Source organism: Manacus candei, unplaced genomic scaffold, assembly GCF_025592945.1.
Source record: "Manacus candei isolate 608988 ecotype Guabito, Panama unplaced genomic scaffold, ASM2559294v1 h1tg000015l, whole genome shotgun sequence".
Classification (NCBI taxonomy): Eukaryota; Metazoa; Chordata; class Aves; order Passeriformes; family Pipridae; genus Manacus; species Manacus candei.
The window spans coordinates 24,123,533-24,139,422 of record NW_026138063.1 but is presented as its reverse complement, the minus strand read 5'-3'; the positions used below and the strand labels follow the sequence as shown (position 1 = coordinate 24,139,422).

Genomic DNA, 15,890 nt, shown 5'->3' with positions numbered 1-15,890 from the left:
GCGTTCATCACTGCCTTCCTTTTCCTTCCACTGTCATATTTTATCCCCATCTGTTAGAGGTTTCTTAGCTCAGACTGTATAAATCACAGCTGCCTCGCAGTCAGGGTAGTGGAATCATTACAGGCTGCAAGGCAAAGGAATGAAGAAGAGGTAGATTTAAGGAAAGTGTTTCTCTTTTGTACTCTGCTCCCCTTCTTTCTCCCCTCTCCCTGTACACAGACAGTACTGGGCAGTATTACTAGACAGCCTGATACTTTTGCTATGAAGAGAGATGGAAAAGTTTCCAAAAATAGCAAATGTTTTTACCAGCCCTGGTTCTGAAGGCAGGAGGAGGAGAGGAATTGGAGCCAGAATGGACATCCATTGCCATTGTTGGAAAGACCAAAATTGACTGCTTTGGAACAACCCTTCTGCAAGTTAGTAATAAATTGGGAAAGCAAGCATTCATTAATATCAGACTTCCTGGGCAATGACTTTGATGTGTTTTTTTTTTTAATTAAATTGCTCTTATTGCAGTAATTTAGGCTACTATTAGGAAGAATAATACTGAACGTGCTAGGAAAACATGGGTGGTTTAAAACTAGCCAAAGCAGGATACTTTTACTTTTTCTTTACCTCAAGAAACTGTGCGGTGGCCTCGCAATGGCCATCACATCCAGTGTTCCCAAGCCATGCTGGCAGGGCAGTGAGCTGGAGCAGCATTCCAAAGATGCACTCCTGAGGGGGAGGTAGGTCCTCCACCACCCCATATGAAACATTTCCAGCAGCATGTGTGCATTACCTGCCAAAGCAAGGTGTCACACAGCCCCCTGCACCCGCATGTGGGTTTAATTCCCTGCCAGCCTTAGCAAGTAGAGGTATTTCCTCATTCTAGAAATGCACAGGGACTCCTTAGTCCCAAGCTACTGGTAGTTAGAGAAGAAAAGACCCAGTTCCCTATGTCTGGAGAGGGCTGTTGCAGACTGCCACCACTGTCAATCCCAGAACTTTCTCCAGGCTCAAGGTGGGCTGAAGCCCGAGGGTCTCTGTACAGCTGTCATGTTTTCAGTTCTAGGACAGTTTGTATTGTTGGGGACTGCATTATACTTGGAACAGCAGGAATGCCCCATGTCACTATGTGTGTTCTTCCTGATTGTCTTGCTTTTTCTTTCTTTTTAGTCTCATGTGTCAAAAGTGTATCTAAAGTTTGTTTGATTTGATATCAGGTTGGCTGAAATGGGAATAAATTATTGCTGCTATTGCTCATTGTCAGCTTAGCCTTCTCTTTCTGCAAAGCATATTGCATTCCTGATTTCCCATTGTTTTTCACTTATTTTCCTGTGGTGTTATCCTGCTACTCACTGCAGACTCCCAGATTCCAGCTCGGCAGCGGATCAATCAAGCAGTAGGTGTCCTGGTCAGCATCTGCATGAAGTGAAAGTGATAGGCCCAGCTCATAAACAGATGGGCTGCTGGGCTGTACTGTGGAGCGAGTCCTGGCTGATGCAGAGGGCACATGGTGGTTGGTGTGAAAGGCCAGGCAGTCCCTGGAGTCACAGTTGCTCTCTGAAGGTGGTAGATTGGTTCACTCCTGATGATTTGTTCTGACATTGCAGTCTGTTGCTGGAAGTGGATGTCGTCCTGGTGAAAGTGTTATTACTTGGCAAGGCTAAAATGTGGGGCTATGAGAGATGGAAACATGGGTCTAATGTTGCACAACCTCCTTCACATGAGATATTGAAAGAAAATAATCCAAGAATACGGTGGAAAGGATGTTGTGATGTTGATTTACTCAACTTTTCTTGCTGTCTGCACCAGATTTCTGCTTGCCAAGCATCTTTCTTATTACTAGCAGAATATTTACTCTATTTTCTCTTCCTCTTGTAGAAAGTTTTACTACATCACGCTGCTGAGAGACCCCGTATCTCGTTACCTCAGCGAATGGCGTCACGTCCAACGAGGAGCCACTTGGAAGACCTCCTTGCACATGTGTGATGGCAGGACACCAACTCCTGAAGAGCTGCCATCGTGCTATGAAGGCACAGACTGGTCGGGCTGCACGCTGCAGGAGTTCATGGATTGCCCCTATAACTTGGCCAACAACCGCCAAGTGAGGATGTTGGCTGACTTGAGCTTGGTGGGCTGCTACAACATGTCCTTCATCCCAGAGAACAAGCGAGCACAGATCCTGCTGGAGAGCGCGAAAAAAAACCTCAAAGACATGGCCTTCTTCGGCCTGACAGAGTTCCAGAGAAAGACTCAGTACCTGTTTGAGAGAACTTTTAACCTGAAATTCATCCGGCCCTTTATGCAGTACAACAGCACCAGGGCAGGAGGGGTGGAGGTGGACAATGACACTATCCGCAGGATCGAGGAGCTCAATGACTTGGACATGCAGCTCTATGACTATGCAAAGGACCTCTTCCAACAGCGCTACCAGTACAAACGGCAGCTGGAGAGGATGGAGCAGAGGATAAAGAATCGGGAAGAGAGGCTTCTTCACCGGTCCAATGAAGCACTTCCCAAGGAAGAGACCGAAGAGCAAGGACGTTTGCCCACTGAGGACTACATGAGCCATATTATAGAGAAGTGGTAGCCTAGGCAGACTTTTATATTAATGATATTCTAGGGTTTCCATATAAGAGATCATGGAAGTAAAATTACAAAAACAACAAAAAAATATTTTATTTAAAAGCAAGTCTGTAAAACAGAAGATAGATTGCTTCCTTAAGCATAGGGTCTTTTTACTGTTTCTTACAAGACCGATGAGATTCTTAAAAAAAAACAATAAATACATAAAAATAAAAAAAAGGGTCAACATTCTAATGCAGAGGTAAAAAATGCACAAATGCAGTTACCCGCTTGTAAGGCCAAATACAGAAGAATGTTTCTTATCCTCACAATTGAAACACAAATGGCAGAAGTAGGATTTTTAAAAATCTATTTATTCCCTGAGCATAATGATATAAAGACACATAATTAAAAACCAAGGAAACTGAGGTTTTCTTTTGTGTGGGAGGCGGGATAGGAATTGCGTTGTTTGTAACTGATAATGGTGACTGAGTTGAGGATGTGCTCTCCTGTCAGGCTGAGCTGAGCACACGGGCAGTCCCAGTGTGTCAGCTGGCAGCCACTGCCAGAACGTAGAGCACCATAAAAGCAAAAGAAGAAAAATAGCTAGAGGATGAGAAACATTAAAGCAAATTGACTATGGTCTGGGATACGTACTTAGCACAGTGGTTTTGATACGTTGCACTGGTATCACATGTACATATGCAACTTCATCCCAAAAATAATAGAGAATTCATGCACAGAGCTCCCAGATTTGTTTCCCAGACAGGTCCCAAAACAAGATAAAAGCCAACGAAATTCCACATGGGCTCAAACATGCACTCACATACCATCCTGTCACCCTACACCAGTGCTGCTCACGCCGTCATCAGTATTATGTGTTAACAGCACATGAAATCCCTATCCTACATACTGAGGAAAAGGAAGATGAAATTAAACACTCCCTCATAAATCTGCACAACAAGGTTCCAGGAAGACCCTGCAAATGATCAGTCATTAATGGGAACATGACGAGGGCGTGATTTTGTTTTGTTTGTTGCTATGTGAAATGCTGACCCAGAATAAGCATACAGATGTACCCTATCTGTATTTTTACAGTTATTTTTACTTGCTTTTATCAAGAGATAATGGGCATCAGCTTGCTTCCAGTGAAGTCAGTAGAACTGATTTAAGTGGGAACAGGATGGAGCTCTCTTCCAGAGCTGTGAAAATTTCTGACTATGGGTCTGAATTAATTATGACACGGTGCACATTGTCTTTTGGCAGGGTGCCTGTTCTGCAGCTCTTACTTTAAATGAACAAGCTGTGTTCATAAAACTGGAAAGGAGAATCATGGATAATGTTTTTTTAGTCTCAGACCACTCTCAAAGCAGAACTCTTTCTCTTTCAATGCTGTTTTTTAGAGGCTCATGTAAGTTTAATCCTCCAGTGTGGGGACAGTCTAACCAGGTTCTGCTTACTGACTTTTGAGTCATAGAACAACAATGACTTCTCTAATTCCTCTTCCCACTCACCAAATTAAAGTATGGCTTATTTTTTTGCTGTTGCAAGCACTTCTCTCCTTGGTTGAAAGCATGGAAATGAAGTAGTTTTTGCCTGGTTCATGTCTCACCCCGTTATTGCTCAGCCTGTAAGACCTGAACCAGCTATTGTTTAGGGCAAACTCTGAACCAAATGGAATATGATTTGATTTTCAAAGGCCATGTTAACTGCAAATCAAATATGGCATTGAAATCACTGGAGGAGAGGCAGAGAGCTGATGCATTCAACTTTAACATGTCATTTTTACAGCATCCCTTTCCCATCACACAAATCCACTGATGTGCTGCTTGGTTTGTATTTTAATTCTCTCTCTGCCTCTGTACACTGTTTCCAACAGTTTCAAATTCAGACTGAATTTTGCAAAAGAGGGGCTTTGTTCTTCTGTGCACACCCTGGGGGATACACCTTACTTTTGGAGATGTTCTTCTCCAGAAGAGTAAAGATGACTGAAAACTTGAGAACAGAAAATACAAACAGCACTTTGGGCTCAATTACAGCCCTGTTACAGCCCTGAGCCAAAGTCTACCAAAGTCAAAGGATGTCTTTCCTATTGATTTCAGATGGATTTTGGTCAGGTCTGCATCCTGCTGCTGCAAAGTGCTCAAGCACATGCTCACCTGTCTGCAGGCACAGTGGGACGTTGTTACTCATGCCTTCAGCTGGTACCAGAATGTGCTGGTGGTGTCGATGTCTTTAAGGTTGTGTCACTACTTCTGCCACAAAATGGCCCCTGTTTCCTCCTAGGTGAAAATTGGGAAGCAAAATGAAGTAGTATTTGGTGGTTGGCTTGGGGGCAGAAGGTATTACAACTCCATTTGCTCATCTCTTGATTCCAAGACTGGGAGAAGCTATGTCTGCTAGTTCCCAGCACTTTTATGTGTTGCTGTAACTAAAGAAAACATTTGTATTTTAAAAATGCAGTTTTACAGGCTGTTTACCCACAAAACCAATACACAAGATATAAAAAGCAACTGTTTCTGTGCACAGTTTCCAGCTTTGCCCAGAGGCTGTGCGTCCTGCCTGACGGATCCATAATGCACAAGTGGTTACTGCAGCTCGTCCCCGTTCACGTGGCACTGTCGGGACTGTGTCGTGATTAGGCCGTGTCTGCCTGAGCTCTTTCTGTGCTACAGGCTCTGAGTAACCAGCTGGATGTTAATGGATCTGTCTGCAGGGTTGTCTGAATCAGAGGCAGCCTCTGACCTTAAAAGCATGTCAGTAGAAGACCTTGTTCCAACATTTTCTTTGTAATATATTGCAGTAACAAGCAAAAGAAATGAAACTATATTGAAAACTGTCTTGTTAACAGTTTTACTTCAACCCACAAAAGGAGGGCTAACCTCACGTAAGCACTGAGGCAGAGTTTTCTAGATTTAAATCCTGCACCCAACACATGCCTCAGTTTCCCCACCTGTACATTGGGAATAACAAATTTATAGACTCTAAGAGGGTACTCCAAAGTATAAAAGTATAGGGCATTTTGAAACAGATCCTAAATAAGGAAGAGAATGGCCCAAAAGCCATCCCTCACCCTGGCTGTTGTGCTGATCTGGTCATGGCTGTAGGCCATGAATTAATTTATTCTAAGTGCTGTGTGCCAGAGCACAGGTTGCAGGATGTACCTGGCACTACCTTCCTCCTTTAGTGGGTTCAAGGGAACTTCTTTAACATAATGTGAATGTAGTTTTTTGTGGTTTATATGTACCACAGTTTGAAGTGGTACTATTTCTTTTATTTTTAGGATTGATAATTTGATGCTACAATAACATGGAAAATGTGTGTGTAGTTTTAAAATTAATGGAGACCAACAGCTTTAAGGCACTCCAGCAGAAGTAGTGGCCAGATAGTACATTCTTGTTCAATATCTGCCCCTTTCTTCCAAAATGTTTTCCCCGTGACTTAGGGACACATCAAGACCATCTTCCCTACAAGAAGTGTTTCTTCAGGGGTTGTCAGTGCATCCTGACCCAGGTCAGGTCAGGTGAGCGCTGGAGTGCCGAGGGCAGGTGCACGATTGTGACCTGTCTCTTGGGGAGCTGGGGAGGCAGTTCCCCCTGAATTCAGATTTTACTTAGTTGGATGCTTGTCCATCCCACGGGGTTACCCCCTGGAAAGCCTCCATGGAAGCTGGGGCTGTGTGAGATGTTTCTGAGGGTTTGTGCAGCGAGCAGTGTTAGTGTGAGCGAGCAGTTGGGGCAGGCAGCTCTCAGGTACCAGGGCACAGATGATGGATGGGCTCTGCAATCTGCACTGTGCTGACCCTGTACACCCACAGGAGGGGATGGGGAGTGGGGATTTCTGAGCAAACTCCATTCCTGCTCTGGCAGGTGGAAAGGCCAAGACATGCTGCAGTGCTAAGAAGATCTTCTTTGCTTTTAGTCACCTAAACAGTGTAAACTTCACTGCTTGGTGGGTGTTGTTGCTGAAGAAAACTTTTTATTGCTGATTCGCCTTGTCCCACCTAGCTGTCTTGAGGGAGTTTGCCTTCTCCAAAATTTTCCAGGCAGTCAGGTGCCATCTTGTACCCCTACCTGGGTCACAAAATGCAGGATTGACTGGTCAGGTTGCCAGCCCAGACTATCACAGGATTCAAAATCATAAAAAAATAAAAATTACTTCATCAAAGGATCAGTGTGAATTTCTGGCTTGTCTGAATTTCTCCCTTCATGCCCAACATTTTGGAATAAATGAGAAGCACTTCAGGTTGATGTTTTTGCACTCCATAGTCTCTCACAAAACTGGGATGGCAATGGAAGCAGCATAAGGAAGATCCCAACAAGGTTTTGCATCCTCTCTCCCAGGACTGTCCTGTTGGAGCACGAAAGAGCTGCAGTTGCAGAGAGTGTGAGCGAGGCAGGAGGACACCACGGTGGCAGTACAGACAATTAGGAAGTTTTCAATTCTGAGCCCATCAAGTCACTTCATAGAGATCACTGGACAGCTACAGGAGGTAATGATTAACATTACAGCACAGGGCCTGGCCCAGATTCATATCCTGGGGTTAAAGCATCTCTAGCTTCCTACTGGTGGTGTTACTCAGAACCCCTCCTGTCCCACAGAATTTTCCAAATGTCACAAAAAAGGGTAATGCTACAGGAATTCACCACCCAAACTGTGCTAAATGTTGTATTCCCAGGGCTATAGCTTGGAATACAACTGGCACTACCTGCTGGATTCAAATCACAGGACTGGCTGCGTTCTCTTTTTGTTCTTGGTTTCACTAATCTTAGCAGATCATGTTCCAGAGGCAGAAGTGAACACAGGATTCTCTGCCTGATCAGGAGTAGAGCCAAGCCTTTATGGCACAGGTCAGTGAGCAGCAGCTCAGGTAAAGCAGGATGCAGCAGAGCTCATGCCTGTGCACACAGTCCCAGCTCTCCGTGGCTGTTTTGCCCCAGCCACAGGAGTTCTGCCAAGGTGAGTGCAGCCCAGATAAGCAGTGGGTGTTAAAGCCTGTGTCATCCCAGCTGCAGGCAGTTTTCTCTGTAATTCTTAGCCATGCAAGCTGAAAAAAACAAGATTTGCAAATGAGTCTGTCTCCTCAAAGCCCCACAACTCCCCCTTCCCGTTTTCCCCCAGGTGTCAGTTCTGCAGACTGGATTGAGAGAGTTGTACTATAATGAATAATTTTATATTCAAATGGTTTACTGAGCATGATTTGTTTTGTACATATTGGAATATGATTTAACTTATTTTTATTGCCCCTTTTAATCTTTTTTTTTTCATAAGGACAAGACAAAAATCCCCACCCTCTCTCAATGTGAACTTCCTCTGTGTTTATGTGTAGTCTGCCAGGCAAACACACAATAGTCACAGGATTTTTCTCCATCTCCATTGGTATCTGATTTTATTTTCCATTGTAATTTCTTTTCATCTGAGGCTTTGCTTATATTGTCTCTTCTTTCCTCTCTGCTGCACAATCTGCACAGAAGGGACAATGCAGGCAGGATTTTCTTCTTCTTCCTCTCCTCTTTCTTGTGTGCTTTACCTACCAAGGAACTCAGTTCTTCTAGGAGTTGTGTGACTGAGGGTAAAAAAATACAGCTGTTCCCCACCTACCTTCCATCCTCCATATTGTAGATCAAACAGATTCAGCTTCTCTGAAAGTGATTGTGGCTGGAGTCATTCCACTGAGCTGAATATGTATGGTTTGCACTTTTTTCCCCCACTTCAGGAACTTAAAGAAAAACAAAAAATAAAAGGCAAATTTTAACTTGAGCCAAGTAACACTTAAAGCTTTATATATTTATTTATGACATCTTACAAAAAGTGTTAAAATGGTTTTTTCTTTTCTTCCACAAGAAAAATTGAATTAAAAATCATCAAAATTGTTTTGTCTAGATCAAGAATGAATGTTAGCAGATGAAATAAACCCTAAAATTGAGCATCTGGTGTGTGTGTTATCCTTGAATTGGCCTTTGGATGCTGTTTCAGTGTAATATGTCTTGCCTGTGTATTACAGAGAGATAAAGCTGCCAGTGGAGTTGATGGAGAATATTTGTTTTCTGCTACAAAAACAGACTCCTAACAAGAAACATTCAGACAGAAACTGCAGTCTGTTCATTCCTATTGTTACATTTCAGCCAGCATTGCAGAAAGCCTTTAAACGCCCTAAAACCTATAATCTTTTAAAAATTTATTACTTTTGATACTGTACAGTCCTCTTAGTTTTCTTTTTCAGAGTCACTGCAATGAACATATTTACAGGCAATAAATGGAGGTTGTTATACCAAATATTACAGAATAATTAACAGAATTTTTTTTGTTGTTGTTTCTTGTTCAGAATTGCTTTCAGCAACTGCTGTGTGTAAATGTTCTGCAGTTACTGAACTGAGCCTCGTGCCTGGTTGGTACAGTGAAAGTAAGTTAGGGGTAGGAGAGTGATGGTACAAGTGTTTCACAGTATCCTGAGAACAGCAAGATATTTATGCAAAGTGTAGGAAGTAACAACACTGTGATTTTACCAAAGCATTATGACAGCTCACACCTTCCACTACACCTGTCTGAGGGGCGGTGCAGGTACAGGTAGAGGGCTCAGGTGAGTGACAGTGTGAGAGGAATGCCTGGGATCCTGAGGGTTCCCCTGGGATCCTGAGGATGTTGCCCTGGGATCCTGAGGGTTCCCCTGGGATCCTGAGGAGGTTCCCCTGGGATCCTGAGGGATTCACCTGGGATCCTGAGGGTTCCCCTGGGATCCTGAGGATGTTCCCCTGGGATCCTGAGGGGTTCCCCTGGGATCCTGAGGATGTTCCCCTGGGATCCTGAGGGTTCCCCTGGGATCCTGAGGATGTTCCCCTGGGATCCTGAGGGGTTCCCCTGGGATCCTGAGGATGTTCACCTGGGATCCTGAGGGGTTCCCCTGGGATCCTGAGAATGTTCCCCTGGGATCCTGAGGGTTCCCCTGGGATCCTGAGGATGTTCACCTGGGATCCTGAGGGGTTCCCCTGGGATCCTGAGAATGTTCCCCTGGGATCCTGAGGGTTCCCCTGGGATCCTGAGGGTTCCCCTGGGATCCTGAGGATGTTCACCTGGGATCCTGAGGGATTCACCTGGGGTCCTGAGGGATTCACCTGGGATCCTGAGGGTGTTCCCCTGGGATCCTGAGGGTTCCCCTGGGATCCTGAGGATGTTCCCCTGGGATCCTGAGGGTGTTCCCCTGGGATCCTGAGGGGGTCCCCTGGGGTCCTGAGGGGTTCCCCTGGGATCTTACAGAGGTCCCTCCCCCTGTGGTCCCGGGGAGGGGCCGGCACAGTCCTGCGGTCAGTCCCTCCCAGCTGTGCTGCTCCCTCTGCCAGGAGCCCTCCTGTCCCGCTCTCCGGGGCTGCCTCTCGCCGTGACTGGGATGGTCCCTCTGCCGAGCTGCCGGAGGAACTTCCCGGCTCCATTCCCTCCCTGCAGACAGCGCGGCTGCCGAGGTACTGACACAGCTTGTCCTGCTGCGTGGGGTCCTGTGCTGTTCCCCTTTGAAACTGCTCTTTGTCCCCTTTGCCTTCCCAAAAGCCTGGAGGATGCTCTGGCACAAGAAGTCTGTGCTGGCAGATTGCTTTCATTTGCACATGGTCTTTTTGCACCATCTTTAATGTGTTTCTTCCTCTCAATGGAAACCTCCAAGAAAAGGAGAGGAGGAAGGATAGCTAGCAAGCGTGTGGAAGTGCAGAAAGGATGCTTGAAGGAGGGATAAAAGAAGCAGAGAAATTAATTACTGAGGGGATGACCTCCAGAGTTTGATTTTTTCCTTGGCCACACTGATGATTATTCAGTTTCTTTATGCTTGTGTCCAGGATGTCCCTGTTTCTATTCTATCTGGTCATTTTACACTATCCAGGGCTGCTTCTGGGGGATGTGCTGCCTCAGGTTAATTGGTAAGTGCCCTCCTTTACATCCTGCTGTTCCCCTAACAATAAGCAGCCCCTGGCTGTTCTGCTGCCCCAGGTGACAGCCTGCTCTTCCTGAATAGAAAAGTTGATCTCGACTGTACCCTGTCAGAGGAGGTGGTACTGAGCTTTTGTTAGAGGTTGTGTTTTGTTTCTCTGGCTTACGATCTCACACAGAGTTACTTTAACTCTTTAATAACCTCTCTCTTGCCACTGTCTGCTGGAGGAGGAAAAGCAGAGCAAGTCTTCTTTAACGCTGAAATGGCAACAGTTTTCTACACTGATTGATCACACACAGGAGGAGCTGGAACCTTTGGCCCAGTCCCAGAGATTTGACATCACTGCATAAGTGAAACTTGGTGGGATGAGCCCTGTGACTGGAGTGCCTGTTGGATGGTTCCAGGCTCTTCAGGAGGGATGGGCAGGGCAGGAGAGGTGGAGGAGTGGCACTGTATGTGATGGAAGGGCTGGAATGTCTGGAGCTCACAGTTGGGAGCCCCTGGGGCAAGCAAATAATGTGGATGTCATTGTGGGATTCTGCTCTAGACCTCCCAGCCAGGGCGATGACACCCACGAGGTATTCTGAGGAACTAAGGGACACTTCCAAGTCAACTGCCCTTGTCCTTATGGGGGACTTCAACTTGCCAGAAATTAGCTGGGAGCATCACACAGCTGGTACAAGCCAGCATATCAGCTTAGTCCTTCTCAGCTCAAGGGGAAACTAAGACACATTCATACACAAACTCAAAAAAGTATATTGTGGGCTTAACAGTAAAACAGTTTGAGTTTTACTATAGTAGTTATTTCATAAACTTCAAATTAAAAGGGGTGTAGTCATGAAATATTCATGAATTGAACAGTATTGAATAGAGCATTGCTATGTATCTGTTAAAGCAATCAGAGATTCCAGTGAGGAAGGCTTCTCTAGCAAGGTCCTGTGTGCTTTAATTGATCTGGGAAGTATGTGGCTTGGAAAAGAGATCATGCCTTCATATTTTGCAGACATCATCTATAAGCCTAAAATGAATAAGATTATCAATATTTATTCATTAATCAGACTATACTTTAGCATATTCAGGAGCTTTGGTGTGTGATACTTAGGTGTGTGTTTCTTAGGGCTTAGGAATTCTTTGTCTGACATGAATTTACTCATTTCTCTCTCTCTCTCTGATGCTTCTCAAAAGCTTTTCTACTCTTGAGTGCTTTCATGTCCCTGCCTTACCCTTGCCCACCCCATAGTCCTGCTCTGCAGAAGATCTGTCCCCAGGGATGGAGGGCATGCAATATCCCAGTCAAGGATCTTGTGACCTTTGCACAGGGAGCTGCAGAACTGAGATGCTTTTTAATCAGTATCCAGCCAACAACACAAGGGGAAAGTTGAATACCTGTCCTCCACGAGCTGGGAATGGATGAGGAATAGCAGTGCTTTGCAAATGTTTAATGAACTAGATATTATTTATATATTTATTTTGCCCTCCCCACTAATACATTGTATCAGATTATAGTTATGGAATCCATATGTTTGTGCAGTAAATGAGTAATAGTGATAAATAATAAATATTTAATTCAGGTGGATTTAACATATTCTAGTTCTTGCTGGATTCCATTTAAAAGTACCTTCTTTTTATTGATTTAAACCAAATGTTATACTCAGTTGTGCTGTAAATGGTAAAGAAATTCCATGCAGCCTAATCTAGTTAATTCAGTCTGGATACCTGATCATGAAATGAATATGTGGTAATCAGTCATCAGTTTTCTGGCATAGGCAATGACAACACATATAAATCACATGGCCTTTGTGAGAGGGTAAATAACTTCCCTGTAGAGCCCTTACTTTGGGATCAGATAATTATTGCCAGACATTGTTTTCTGAACAAGAGCTCACAGCCAAACTGGTGAATGCTCAGATGTTTTACATGTTACGACAGCCCCCGTCAGTGTTGATTTCTACTGATTATGTTTTTTTTCTTTCCTTAATATCAAATAGTTGGGTGCTAAGTGAGAATTTATAAACTGATGCCAATTAGCCACAACTTTGTGTAGGCTTTTAAATTTTACCAGGTTAATGAATCACCAAACCTTTTTTGTTACTGGAAATACTAAAGCCATGCTGCTACTGGAGCTAGTTAATGGAGGCTTTGCTCCAAGACTGCACAACCTAGATCTTAGAAAACTGTGCCACTGGGAGAGGTATGCAATGTTCTGGACTGAGAGTTCTGCTGGTTGTTAGGTTTTGCTCAAGATCAAGTGTGAAGTTGATTGCAAAAATTCGAGAGTCCTCTGTTTTGAGGGTAATCTGACCTTCTGAAATAGCTAAAATGACCAACATTTACTTGTTTCAGGGGTGAAAATGGAGACAGTGATCCTGTTTGAGGAGAAACTCTTGATAGGATCCTCCCTGATGTTATCACTGGAGCCTTTATTGCAGCTGTTCTGGATAGTTTTCCATGCATTTGTTTCTGAATACTGTTGTGAGGCAAATGATTTTGCTCTTCCACGTGGAAAGCTTTTCAAAGGAAAATATGTGTGTAAAACAGGGGACCAGAGTGCTGGCTGGAGTCCTGGCCTTGATGGGCATGGCCTGGTCTGTAGTTCTTCAGTGGTACCCTTAGAGAGAGACATCCATAATCTTTTGGAAACAGGGTTTGATCTGAGCACATTCAGGCTTTTTTGTTTCTTCTTTGCAGTGTCTTAATAATTTAGAGGTTGTTTTTACCATCTATCACCTGCCTGCCTCTGCTCTGGCGAGTGCTGTGTGCCATACCATGCCATGCCATGGGCAGGGAAAGGCATAGCATGGCTGCCTTCTCCAGTGAGGAACAAATCCAGGATTAGCTCTGCCGAGGCAGCACACAGAGACAGGGACAGGCCTTGGTGGGCTAAAACTCTGGCCAAGCTGAGCTTTGTGGCATGGGCTGTGTGTGGTACTGCAATGTTCTCCAGCAGGGATGGCTGCTGGCCTGCCAGCTAAACTCTGCGGATGTGTTCGTGTTGTCTTGACTTCTTATATGTACATTTAAGGACTTTCACAAGAAAATCAAACCATGCATCCACAGGGACAGTGTTTGGGAGGAACAATTACAGCATTAAATAAAGCTTTCTGTTTACATGCCAACACAACAGGCTTTACTGTCTCATCATGATCTGCCATTTGTTAGCAGTTGCATGTTAGGGGCTTTCTGCTCTAGGCCCATTCTTGCTTTTGTGTATATTTTAGTCATCTTGACAAGGGAAAATAACTCTATTAAGTAGAAGCACTTACAATTCACAGTGCCTGTAACATCTGTGGCAGGACTGGAATCACAAACCACATCAGCATATTTCTTTTTTGTTTGTTTTCTCTGTGTTCAGGAATCTTATTAGCTGTCTTATATTTTCTGGAGTTTGGGTTATTTCCCCCCCACCCTCTGTGGCTTCTTTGTGAAAACAAATTGTTTCATCTTTCTTCCTTGTTCTTTGTAAAGGTGACCTGCATGTCTGGATTAGCCAAAACCCAAAGAAACTGGCAATGAGAGTATTCATTGCAGTGAGGCAGTCATCTTCTTGGATGGGGAGGTGGGATGGGAAGGTGGTAGGTGGGAGATGGTGTGTTCCTTACAGCAGCCCTTGCCTCTATCGTTCACTTCTTAGATAATCCAGAGCTGCCTTTTGTGTGTTAAAAGTGCTTAAGTGTGTTTCTTCCTCTCCAAAATCTGTTTTCTGGTTGTCTAGGGTGTTTTCCCCTCAGTCCTTCTTCTCATACTGATGTCCTATTTGGGTTTTTTTGAGCACAGATGTCTTATGGGAAGAACTTTGCCTGTAAGGTGTCTGATGCTTTAGGCACTTCCATAGATTCAGTCATATACTACCTTTGGTATTTAAGGCAAAGGTATCCGGGACTGAAATGATGCTGAAATGTTTGGAAAGCTGGAGGGCAAGGGTTGGAAAGAATAAGCATAAGGGCATAAAGACAGACAAGCTGCTGGTTGCCAAACCATGTCAGGCTTTTTAAGGGTAGGATGGAATCCAAAGCTCTTTTGTGGTGGCAGGAAAACTCTGTCATTGAAACCCAGGGACTGTTATGTGGGAACTTCAGTAACTGTAGAGAGATTGTGACCTTCCTTCCCTTCATGCCCCTAAAGAGGAGTACAGAGATGCTCTGAACCACATCCCAAAGGTGTCTGCCACCTCCTGGAGAGCGAGGCTGGGGTAAGCCTGGGTTCTTCTGTGAGCGTCCATTACATTTGCTTCCCTTGCTGCTGGGTGGGAGGTGACAGAAAGGCAGCACATCCCGACGTTGTTATAAAGGACCATTTCTCCCCCAGGAATCCTGGATTACATGAAGGTGACCCAGTGCAGGTTTCCATGTGGAATAGTGGAGAAGAGCAGAAGCCAGGAGGTGCCCGTAGCTGCTGTTCTCCAGACACTGTTATCCTTTAGCTAAATGAGGACCATTTTTGTTTGTTTAATTTTTTCATATCATCCTGCAGTTTGGGAAGCACGAAAGGCACCCCCACCCCACGGGGCTGTGCCGGGGGCAGGGGCAGGAGTGGGAAGGGGATCCCTGAGGTGATCGCAAGAGCTCAGGGAGGAGAGGATGACACCCCCCCAGCGATTCTGGAGCTGGTGCGCTCTGTCCTTGTCCCGGGAGCGGGGACCGAGCCGGGAGCGCTGCCAGCGCTTCCCAGGAGTTCCCGGCACCGCCGCTTCCTTCGGCCGCAGTTTCCCTGCCGGGCAGGAATTCCTGTCGCCGTGGCTCCCATGACGGGAGAGGACTCTGAGGGGTTCCCGGTGCCGCTCCGGCTCCATCACTGTCCCTCACGGGTGTCCGTCGGGACCGGCGCTGCCGTCTCGGTGGCGCTGGGACTTGTCCTTTTTTATTATTCCAGGTTCTTCCCGCTTTAACCAAAGGGGAGAGGAGTGTCTAGGTGACATTGGTTCTGTTATTGTTTGGCTTTGTTTGTTCTATTTTGTTCTCCGGGTTTTTTTTTATTAAAATTGTCATCTTTTTCTCCTCCCTCATTCAGACTCCTTGTCACTTCAAAATATTGGTCAATATTTTTGGGGGGAGGGAAACAGGCAGAAGAGAAGGGGGATTTTACCTCACCAGAGGTCCCACCTCCTGAACATATTGTCATTAAACCAGGACACTCTGCAATGCTGTTTATAAACAGGTGACACAGGGAAGTGTTGGCTACAGTTGGCTGGAAATATGCCAAAGCTGGCTGATGCACAGGCTGCTGGCAGAGAGGATGCTCTGTGACAAAATAAATGGAAAGGTGGTCTTGATTAATTGCCCACCTCTTCTCTCTCTTACTCTGTCTTGATCTCCCTGCCATCTTGATAGCTGCAGGCACCTCTGAGTCATCAGCCATATCAGGGAGCTTCCATTTAAATGTTGAACACAGGCCAACTTATTCTGCCTATCACATTTAAGGTCCTTTG

The 15,890-nt window shown here is 45.1% G+C and overlaps 1 protein-coding gene across 1 annotated transcript in view; it reads left to right on the top strand.

Moving 5' to 3' along the window:
- The window catches only part of HS6ST1 (heparan sulfate 6-O-sulfotransferase 1), a 186,701-nt gene extending 178,224 nt beyond the window's left edge, over nt 1-8,477 (top strand). The window contains exon 2 of the mRNA XM_051781555.1: nt 1,867-8,477. Within this exon, the coding sequence (XP_051637515.1) occupies nt 1,867-2,575 (709 nt within the window). The 3' untranslated portion in view covers nt 2,576-8,477. The remainder of the gene's footprint in view (nt 1-1,866) is intronic.
- Nucleotides 8,478-15,890: the final 7,413 nt, after the last annotated feature.